At 34.7% G+C, this 12251-nt stretch overlaps 1 protein-coding gene across 1 annotated transcript in view; it reads right to left on the reverse strand.

The window, feature by feature from the left end:
* LOC150083280 (murinoglobulin-1-like) overlaps positions 1-12251 on the reverse strand; it is an 892685-nt gene that overhangs the window by 510026 nt on the left and 370408 nt on the right. The window contains exon 17 of the mRNA XM_090378459.1: positions 6906-7023. Within this exon, the coding sequence (XP_090234585.1) occupies positions 6906-7023 (118 nt within the window). The remainder of the gene's footprint in view (positions 1-6905; positions 7024-12251) is intronic.

The following is a 12251-nucleotide window of genomic DNA, read 5'->3' on the forward strand; positions in this document are numbered from 1 at the left end:
AAGCATTCAAAGAACTTATCTTGAAAGCTACTAGGCTTTACATACCAACAAAGAAATATTGTTCAAGGTTTAGGCATAAATGGATCTCAGATGAACTAATGACACATATGGCAGAGAAGAAAAATGCATGGGATACATACAAATTAACACGTGACACAGAAGCCTATAATAGATACAAGTTGATCTGTAACCAAGTTACAAAGGAGGTTAGGCAGGCGAAGGCAGATTACGAGATATCTTTGGCAAGAGATGCAAAGAAAAACAGTAAAGAGTTCTTTACTTATGTAAACTCTAGAAGGAAGGGGATGAATCTGATTGGTCCACTTGATATCGATGGGTCAACTGTTGATGATCCTGCTCAGGAAGCTAACAAACTAAATGAATATTTTGCATCGACATTCACACACATGAGGAGTTATTCAGCGAGGGGAATGCCAGAGGTGTATTCAACTCTGGCAGTAAGCTAGAGAATCTTGTAATCTTGTAATGGGATCTATCCAGTTATATTAAAGGAGGCAGCAAAGGAAGTAAGCAAACTCTTAGCCATAATTTGAGAGCTTCCTTGGACTCAGGGGAGGTACCCATGGACTGGAGATGTGCAAATGTGACCCCAATTCACAAAGGAGGATCAAAGACTGACACAAGTAATTATACACCTCTGAGTTTAACTTCTGTTCCAGGAAAATTAATGGAGGCAGTGGTTAAAGAAGCACTGCAGGATCATCTAGACAAGACTTCAATTATAGCTCAAACATAGCATGGGTTTGTTAAGGGAAAGTCTTGCCTGACGAATCTGATTGGATACAATGATGCAGTCACAAAAGAACTGGATGTAAGGAATAACTTTGATATTATATATTTGTATCTTAGAAAGGCTTTTGATACTGTTGCACATGGAAGACTGCTGCACAAATTGGAGCAGTGTGGCATTGGAGGCAAATTGCTGCTATGGATAAAGGGGTGGTTGATGGGGAGAAGACAGAGAGTGGTAATCAATGGACACTGCTCATCATGGACTAATGTTATTAGTGTAGTCCCTCAGGGTTCAGTGTTAGGTCCATTATTGTTTTCTGTATTTATGAATGATATTGATAATGGTATATCAAGCTTAATGTCCAATTTTGCAGACGATACAAAGGTTGCTAGTTGTTAAAGCCACTACTGATGCTATGCTGCTGCAACAGAATCTGGAAAGGTTGAGCAGATGGGTTGAGAGGTGGCAAATGAAGTTTAACCTTGACAAATATAAAGTATTAAATATGGGAAACAGCAACCCCAGAGCAATGTATCAACTCTGTGGTACTACACTGACAGTGGTAGAGAATGAAAAGGTCCTGGGGGTGGTTGTGCAGGCAGATATGAAGTTCTCTGAGCAGTGCAGACGGGCTGCAAGAGTAGCTCATGGTGTATTGTCAATGATATATAGGAATTTTTCTAGCAGAGATAAGGAGGTGATTATTCCCTTGTATAAGGCAATGGTCAGACCACACCTAGAGTACTGGAGTACTGGAGTACAGGCCTGGAGGCCTCATTTCAAGAAGGATGTAGAGCTGCTGGAACGAGTACAAAGAAGGGCAACAAGATTAGTGAATAGAACAAAGGGGTGCTCTTACAAAGAAAGGCTTAAGTTTTTTCAAATTACAGTGTCTGGAGACGAGGCACCAGCGAGGCGATCTGATAGAGGTGTATAAAGCCTTGAATGGTTTGAGCATGCTCAATGCTGATGGGATTTTCCCTCTTGCTCAGAGTAATCACCTGAGAGGGCATAAATTCAAATTGAGGAAAGACAGATGTAGGATAGACGTGAGGAAATTTGCCTTTAGCCAGCGGGTGGTTGGTTGGTGGAACAGACTTCCATCCCTTGTTGTGGAAGTTGATAGCCTAAATAAGTTTAAGGCTCAGCTGGACAGGTATTTCGAACGAACAGAGGGGTGAAGTGGAAGTGGTTATTTATTTTATTTATTTTATTTTATTTTATTTATTTATTTTTTTTTTTGGCTAATGCTGCATAAGCTTGCTTTCTTGCATCAAATGCCTCTACTAATGCTAATGCTAATATTTTTTCATGACATACAGGAATTTGCTAGTAGGGATAAGGAGGTGATTATTGCATTGTATAAGGCAATGGTAAGGCCACATCTTGAGTTCACAAGTTTGCAGGCCACATTTTAGGAAGAATGTGAAGCTGCTGGGCAATGAGATTGAGGGGAACAAATTGCAGTGTCTGAAGACTAGGCATTTGTGAGGTGATCTGATTGAGATGTTTAAGGCTTTGAATGGCTTGAGCAAACACAATACTAATGGGATGCCTTCTTCTTGCTCAGACACTTGATAATTGCAACTATGTGACATAAATTCAAATTGAAGAAGTATGGTTTAAGAATAGATGTGCAGAAGTTTGCCTTCAGCTGATGGGTGGCTGATTATTGGAACACGCTTCCATCCATTGATGTGGAAAGTTTGAATAAATCCAAGGAAGAACTAGACAAACTATTGGAGGGGATGGATAGGTGAAATGTTTTTTTTTTTTTTTTTTTTTTTTTTGCAGATGTTGTATAAGCTTGCTTTCTTGCATCATTTTCTATTAAAACTAATATACTAAACAACTTCTTTGCAACTGTTTTGTCTAAATATTTTGACTACAAAGCACCTACTGTTGGACATTAGTCCTGAAACAGGTTATCACAGCAGTTTCATCTTTTAAAAAAATGGCAAATAAAACTTTTGGCATGGCCTTCTGTTTGAAAATAGTGCAATACCATTACAGCTCATTGCAAAGTCTATTCTATTGTAAGGATTAAGGGCACTGCCTTTCTATACAGCTTAAACTGTTTTTGCTGCCAACAAAAGATTTAAATAACAAAATAGCACTGCAAAGCATTTTATAAAGAGAGGAATGTCACTTTTCAAGCATGGATTCTTAAAGACAAATGGAATCATCAATATGAGTGCTGGATTGGTTCCTTGTAATTTCTAGATTTTAAAACATTGATTTCTTTGTAAAATGTGCCAGATTTTCAAGAATTATGAACTGTAAAGTATTGGACTTTATAAATGCATGTTTTCTGCAGCAAATTACCCACTTCTCAAATATATGTAATAGGCTATTTTCAGGTATCTTGCAAAGAGTAACAGCAGTGGCTCAATCAGGCCTAAACATGTGCTTAAACAGCACAGGTTTAAGCATGTGAAATGGCCAGAAATTAAATGGGGTATAATTTCTGATGGCCACCAGCACCTCCTTCATCAGGTGCTGCATGAGGCCATGCACTGTATTGAAGCAAAAATCACCATTTTCACCAAGATTCCTGGTCTGTTTTTTTTTTTTTTTTTTTTTCCTGAATTGCATGCCACCAGAGGGTTTTAAGTTACCATGCTAATGCTTATCATTCACTTCTTTGCTCCTGATAAAACCACTGCTGAAGATTTGTGCCTTTAGAGAAAAAAAAAAAAAAAAGAGTCATAAAACATAACATCACTTTTAAAGATAAAATGTGAAATTCTTCAATGGAGCAAAGTTTTTATGTTTTCAAATACTTGAGTGTTACTTTGATTCTGGGTCATGGTGCCTAATTCAAGGTATGTCATAGGTTATTACAGGTGATAAAAAAAATCAGAATTTCAACAAGAGTCATATTTCACTGGAAGGTTTCCATGCATGTCTGCTTTTGATCATCACTGAGATCATGCAGGATACAACCTTGCACACACTGGGCTTATATATAATTTCACTCTCTCCCTCCAATGACAAATTTAAACTAGAGACAGATCCTGTAACAATAATCTTCTCTCCTCAATCAACAATTGAGCAGCTTTCTTGATAGTTCCAAATTTAATGGCAATTCTCGGTCTCTCGCTTCAATCATTGCCAACTATAGTTTTTTCTTACCTGAATATCTGCTTCTAGGCAGATGTCATAGTTTTCTATAACATCTCTTGACTACTTTTATGAGCTTTAAAAAAAATAATGTGAAAAGGATTGTACAAACATAAAATATTGTTTGCTGTCATCACAAAAAAAAATCTCATAAAACAGCTATGAAATATACATGGAACACAACAACAAAACTTTGGTGAGTCTGCAGGTTGCAGGTAATGACTCATCAAAGTTCCCCATGAAAGTACACAGATTTCACTACTTTTCACTCATTTGGAGAGGTCTGGCTCTGATTCATGTTGACCACTGGAGGAATTTCTTAAACTCCTCTTCAATCAAGGCTGTGATTAGCAGATCTCAGGCAGAATAACTATCCATGAGTTATTCCAGGTTTTTAAGATCAATCAGTGAACAAACTGACTGATCGGACAAATTGTGTATTATGTCAGTGTACAGACATAATACACAATGTCACAATGGTCTGAGTTGCTGATGCACCTCAAACACAACAACAACAACAGTGATGCACCAAATGTCATGCCACAATGCAACTGAAACACCTAATAAATCAAGTCCAATACAGGCATGCAGAATTGCCAATCTCACTAATTTTCACACACCCATCATAAATGATTAACAATGCAATGCAATGCTGAATTAAAAGTTAACTTTTCAGAAAGCAGAAAATAAAACTGAATTTTTATAAGAAATACAAGGTATAAAATCACAATTTCTAAAATAGTGAAATTTATATTTCTGCACTTGCAAAAACCTTTTTTTGTAACAGTTTTTTTTTTTTATTTTTATTAATATAGAAATTTTATATATATATAAAAAAAAAGGTCATATATAAGATAAAAGTATGATCATAAGTATCATATACAAAATAAAAATATGATCATAAGTACTATATACAAGGTCAAAATGATTAATCATAAGTATAATTACTTAGTCTAATGTATGTACATGTCTAATGTGTATAATTTACAAGATGTGGAAATAAAATTCCCAGATAACTAGTGCAATGAAAAGGACACAAAGTGAAGAAGCTCAAAAATGGTTTTATTTTTATTCAAAATAATCCAAACCTGATTGAATGCATTTATTACACCATTCTAAAAGTTTTCGAAAAGAGTCAGTAAATTTCCTTCAGTATCTTAAGGACAATTTTCACCTTGGAAAAGAGAAAGAAGTCACTAGTGCAAAACTGGGAGAATAGAGTGGGTGATGGATCTGTATAATAACACATTTGATCAGAAATGTCATCACAACAACTGCAGAATGAGAGGAGGAATTGCCATACAACAAGAACCAGCTACCTTTCTCTCAAAATTGGAGCCTCACCTAAACTTCAATAAAAACTCAAAGTACCTGTACATTGCTTGTAGCGTCGATTCTCTCCCATTTAGATACAAATTCTTGTGAATCACACCATGTTTGTTGAAAAACATGATCAGCATCATTTTGATCCATGACTTCTATAAATGAAAACTTTTTAGGCCTTGGTGATGATTCTGAAGTCCACTGCATGCTCTGATGCTACGTCTCTGAGTTGTACGGAAACACCCAACACTCATCTCTGCTGACAATACAATCAATGCAAATTAGGATTGTCTTAACAAGTCTGGATGAAGTCTTTGCATTTATGACACTCTTCATTGCTTCTGCTTATCTGTGAAGCTGTACAGCACAAATTTTGCATAGAACTTCCTTTTCCCTAAACCTTCATGTAGAATTTGCCTTCTTATTCAATCCAATTCATCAGCCATTATTCTGAGGGTCAAATGACAATCTCTTACCACAATTTCCTGAACTTTTGCAATTCTATTCTCATTTCAAGATGTTGATGGATATCCACTTCTTAGGTCATTGTGAGCATTCTCACATCCATCTTTGAACCATCACAAATACTAATAATACCATTCAGACACAATGGTACGACTTAACCTTTCATCTCCATAAACAGTTTTTAACATTCCATACATTTCTGTTGCAGACTTTCCCAGTTTAAAGCAAACTTTGATATTCATTCATTGCTCCATTGCAAAATCATGACACTGGACATTAATGTTACTAATGAAACTGACTGCTACTTGCAACCTGTCAGCCTGGACAATTTCCACACCACCATCTATTGTAGGAAGTGTGAACTACAATACACTGCTTCCATTTATTTTCCCATCATCTATTGTAGGAAGTGTGAACTACAATACACCGCTTCCATTTATTTTCAAGCTCATCAAACATGGACCATAATAGCATCAATGCAGCAACTTCATTGCCACACCTTGTACATAAATTATTTAAAAATAATATATTCATAAGAGTCACCTGCCTTTCAATAAAATTATATAGCAAAAGCAGAAGCTTTCAATATATAAGCAAGATGGAAAACCTCAAATAAGAACCTAGCCTAAATACATTTGAGATATTTGTTATTCTTTTCTCTTTTATTTTATAAAAAAAAGTAAAGCATAGTTAAGCACTTCTCAAATAAAATTAAACAATGAGATAAATTATTGAAGTAACCTCGGAAATACTTTTGACATTGATCCTTAACAAAATTACTGAATCTGTGCAAACTATGTAGTTTAAGAAAATACAAGCTGGCCACACAATAATATGAAACAGGTACCAGCAGTGAACAAAAATCATTTCAATAAAATCCAATGCAACATCACTACTTCAAACACATGCCAGAGAATGTGGAAATATTCTTTTTATAAAGACTATTTCTTTCCTCTTTCATTTTTTAAAATAAAGCAACTGATTTTTGTTATATGTTGAATGTTAGTAAGATTAAATTTATTTTCAGAATCATTTAGCATTCTGTAAAAGTCTATTCACATGGAAAATCAAAAGTCATGAGCAAAGATTAATTAATTTATTATCATCTTTGAACAAGGACAACATTATTGTTACTTATGTGTAGATAAAGTTCATTTTGCCTATATAATATTTTGTTTTTAATAATAAAACTGCCATTACTTTTTTGAGTTATCCTTGCATAAACAAAATCTCCACTTACCAGAAAGCACAGTTGTCCGGAGATCATTAAAGAGGTGCATTGTTCGAGGCAGTACTTCTAATCTCTGGCACGGCCTTGTTTCCAATAAGAAATCACTTAATACAACCATTCCAACTTCCTAGGGTTGACAGAAATAAACTAAGATAAATAAGAATGACAAAGAAAATTCTTAACATTTATAATGTCTTAATTTTTTTCCCTTGATTCTTTTTACCTTTTTAATTCACCAGGACCAATTCTTTTTTTTTTTTTTTTTTCATTTTTTGCGTTAATTTCAAACAAGAAAGGTTACTTAACTATATGGTACCCAACTCATTGTAATACAGAATGAAAAAGGCCTGGGGATAATTATGCATTCAGATATGAATTCTAAACAGAGCAGATGTGCTGCTAGGACAGCTAATGGGGTAATGTCAATGATATACAGGAAGCAGGGATAAGGAGGTAATTATTCCACTGTATAAGGCAATAGGTAAGGTGACATTTTGAGTACTGTATATAGGTATGTAAGCTTCATTTCAGGAAGAATATGAATCTGTTAAAATGGATGCAGAGAAGAGTGATAAGATTAGTGGAGAACAAAAGGATACTATTAACAAGAAAATATTAGTTCTGCAACTTTCAGCATCTGGATACTAGGCACCCCAGAGGGGATCTTTTTGATCTATTTAAGACTGAAATGATTGCATAATCTAAATGCAGATGGCATCCTCAGCATTTAAATAAAAATGGCAGATGTTACTCTTGCTCAGATTACAGGTAGTTGATGGTTGGAACAAACTTTCATCTGGTGTTGTGTAAGCAGGAATTTTGAATAAATTTAAGGAGGAATAAGACAAGTTATTAGAGGAGATGGATAGCTTGGTGTAGGAAGTTTTTTTTTTTTTTTTTTTTTTAATTTATTATTATTATTATTATTTAATTTTGGTTGTTGCTGTATAAGCTTGCTTCCTTGCATTATTTGTCAATACTAATAGTAACAGATAATCCTAGTACTCCCCCTTCATGGACAGGATGAGAGTTACGAAGCAATAACATTATGTCTAGAGAACTAGGTATTCTGAAAGTAAGAACAGGCAGGAAAGAAATAAAAATTAAAAACAAAGGAAGTTTTTGAGAAATAAAACAGAGTGATTTACTAATACCAAACTCAAGTGAAGCTGGCAAGCCTAGTTACACATAACTATAAAAATTAGCATTTAATTGCTGGTGAAGGATATTCTAGAAATTTTGGTTGCTTCTGGAAAGCAAGATTTGTCAAACAAAAAAGATGAATGCAGCACACTATCATCAGAAAAACTGTGGATGATATCTGAAGTGGGTGGAAGAAAACCACCCATATACAGAATCTTGAGATACTCCATTATGAGCAAAATGCAAAACTTCATCTTCATCTTCAATTCCAGATGGAAATAACTTCCATCTGGAATTATGAAGTGGGTAATTGGAATAAATTTAAAGAATTACAGAAATTATTAGATGAGATGGAAATATGAGGCAGAATAGTTCTTTTTTTTTTTTTTTTGGCTGATGCCGTATAGGCATCCTTGCTTGCTTCCTTGAATTATTTGCCGCTATTATTATTAGTCAAAAAGCCAAGATAAAAAGACACCAACCAATACATACTCTAAGTGGCTACAGTAGAAACTAGCCATTCAAGTGAAAAAGAAAACAGACTACATGAAGTCTGTCAAACTGAATCTTTGAAAAATCAAATGTAACTTCTGGAGTTTCTCCAAACTTACATTAAAACTTGTGAGTGATGTAAGCAAGAGCCACGAATCAAAAAAAACAGAATCCACATTGCCAAATAATTATTAGGTTGGAAGTCCAAAGAGAGTGTAGAAGTTCACTATTAATACATTTCTCTATTACTCTAGAACAGGGGTGGCCAACGAGTCAATTGTGATCTACCAGTCGATCGTGACTTTAATTTCGGTCAATCACGATGAATTTTAAATATACAGTGATTCCTCGATTTGCGCGGTCAAGTATACTACCAAAATTGTATATTGCGCAGCAGGTTTCTCTACCTGCGCGTTATTCTTTTTTTTTTTATGAAGCTTCGAAAATAGGAATGAACAGCAGATTTTGAAATTTTATTTTTGTTTTTTTTGCATGATTGAAGATTTCATTGAAGGAGAAACACATTTCACCATAATAACGTAAAATACCACAGAATTCCAGCTGTCAGTATAATTGCAAATGCAATAAGATTGAGTTTATTACCAATTTATAATTAGTTTGCACAAACAGAAAAGCCCAATAAACCGGAACGTGCAAATTGTTTTATGGTTGTGACCTCCAGAAATAGCTTTAGAGAAATATCACAAAGGCATTCAAAACTGATTCTTATAAGGATATAACCAAACAGAGCAATAAACAGTGGTGTATTTGTCCGGTTATTTTGGAAACAACTTCCTCATTCGGGAATCCTTTTCATCAATTATCCTACGTTAGCTGTTCAGACAGAATATTTTTCCGGTTCGCACAACTTAAAGTGTTTTAATTGGTAAGCATTGCTTTTGCTGATTTAATAACTGGACAGTACTTATAGGTTAATTTAATATCTTTTGATTTAAAATGAATACTATGAAAAAGAGTAAAACGTATCATTTTCATCAAGAGTGGGAATTAGAATACTTTTTTGTATTGGTGAAAGAAAAATGTTGCTGTATGATTTGCAATGCTTCCGTGGCTATAACCAAAAAAAGGAAATTTAGAAGGACACTTTAACGCACTCCATGGTAAATATCAATTGGATTTTCCGCCAAATAGTGACCTTAGAAAAAATAAATTAGAACTTAAATCCAGATTACTTGCGCAACAAAATTTCTTCATGACACCTAATTTACAATCTAAAGTAGTAACTGTAGCATCATTTAAAGTGAGTCATCTTGCAAAAAATTGCAAATCATTTTCTGATGATCAATTCATCAAAGATGCATTTTTAGAAATAACAGATTCTCTTTTTGAAAATTTTAAGAACAAAAATGAAATTAAAAGTGCCCTTCAAGATCTGCAATTATTTCGAAATACTGTGATGCGACGCATAGAAAAAAATGATTAAAAATGTGAGCGAACAATTGTGTGCTGATATTGCTAATTGTGTGTCCTTTTCTTTACAACTGGATGAATCTACAGATGTCAGTGATACAGATCAGTTGCTTGTTTTTATTCGTATGGTTTTCAATGATTCTGCCACTAGAGAAGAACTGTTGGGTATGGTTTCATTAAAAGAAAGAACTAGAGATCTTGATATCTTTAACTCATTCAAACATTTCATTGAAAAAATTAAATTACCACTATTTAAGCTCGTATCAGTAACAACAGATGGAGCTAAAGCAATGATGGGGCATCTTAATGGATTCATCGCATTGTGCCAAAAGGATGATGAATTCCCAGATTTTTTGAGTTACCACTGTATCATCCACCAACAAGTGTTAGTCAGCAAAAGATAAAATACTAAAAGTGTTATGGACATCGGTTTCAAAATCGTGAATTCCACCAGAAGAGATTCTTCAAAGGAGACTTTTCAAAATGCAACTCGATGAAAAAGAACCAGATCTGATATTACATACAGATGTGAGGTGGCTGAGTCAGAGTAAGTTTCTACAGAGATTTCGAAATTTGCTGAATGAAATTAAAAATTTTGTTGATCAAAGGGGAGATGATTATGAGTAGCTACAAGATATGGAGTGGTTGTGTGATCTGGATTTTTTGGCAGATTTTACCAGTAAATTAGGTGATCTGAATTTGGAATTACAAGGAAAAAAATAAAATGTAGGTGACATGATTAGTAGTATTTCTGCATATAAATATCAATTTTTGGCAATGGCTAAGGATCTCAAAGAAAAAAAATTCAATCATTTTGCAAATATGCAAGATCATTTGCAAAAATATCCTTTTTGAATTTAATAGTGAGAAATATGTTTCTGAAATTGAGAATGTTGTTGATGATTTTGATGATGTTGTGGATGCAAAGAAAAACAGAAAAGACTTCTATACTTATATAAACTCTAAAAAAGGAAGGGGATGAATATGTTTGTCCACTTGACATCGATGGTTTGACTTGTTGAGGATCATCAAGTCGAACCTATCTGCTCAGATAGCTGACAAATTGAATGAATATTTTGCATCTACATTCACATATGAGAAATTCTGTAGGGAAGTAGAGGACAGAAGCTTATTAAACTCTAACACAGTGCTAAATGATTTTGTAATAATCGACAGCAAAGTGAAGGAGAAATTGTTGAAGTTAAACATAAGAACGGCACCTGGGATGGATGGGAATATCAACCTATAATATATAGAGGTGCAAAAGGAAATAAGAAAAAAATTTAGTCATAATTATGAGAGCACGCTTGTACTCTGTGGAAGTCCCCATGGCCTGGAGATGTGCAAATGTAACTCCAATTCACAAAGGAGGATCAAAAGGTGACATGAGTAATTACAGACCTGTTAGTTTATCTTCTGTTCCGGGAAAAATAATGAAGTCACTGGTTAAAGAAGCATTGCAGGATCATCTAGACAATATGGCAATAATAATTCAGACACAGCATGGGTTTGTTAAGAGGAGGTCATGTCTGACCAATTTGGTTGGATACAAAGGAACTGGATTCAAAAAATAATTTTGATATCATATACTTGGATTTTAGGAAAGCTTTTGATACTGTTGAACATAGAAGACTACTGTAAAAATTGGAGCAGTATGGTATTAAGGGCAAGTTGCTACAATGGATAAAAGGATGGTTGAGTAGAAGAAGACAAAGTGGTAATAAATGGACACTGCTCTTTGTGGACAAATGGTATTAGTGAAGTTCCCCAGGGTTCGGTGCTGGACCTATTGTTGTTTTGTGTATTTATCACTGATATTGATGAAGATATATCATGATTAATGTCGAAGTTTGAAGATAATACGAAGGTTGGCAGGGTTGCAAATGACAGTAAAGAGAGTATGATACTGCAACAAGATCTAGAAAAGTTGGGCAGATAGGCTTAAAAGCTTTCTGTATTTATTAATGATATTGATGATGGTATATTGGGCTTAATGTCCAAGTTTTCAGACGATACGAAGGTCGGCAGGGTTGTTAATGACAGTAAGCTGCTGCAACAGGATCTAGAAAAGTTCAACAGATGGGCTGAGAGGTGGCAATTGAAGTTTAACATTGGCAAAAGTAAGGTGCTGCATGTGGAATGCAGTAACCCCAGAGTAACATATCAACTGTGTCGTACTATACTGACAGCGGTAAAGAATGAAAGGGACCTGGGGGTAATTGTGCAGGCAGATATGAAGTTTTCTGAGCAGTGCACACGATCTGCAAGAGTAGCTCATAGTGTCTTGTC

This window comes from Mastigoproctus giganteus, chromosome 7 (assembly GCF_048544385.1).
Source record: "Mastigoproctus giganteus isolate SK-2022 chromosome 7, ASM4854438v1, whole genome shotgun sequence".
Lineage (NCBI taxonomy): Eukaryota > Metazoa > Arthropoda > Arachnida > Uropygi > Thelyphonidae > Mastigoproctus > Mastigoproctus giganteus.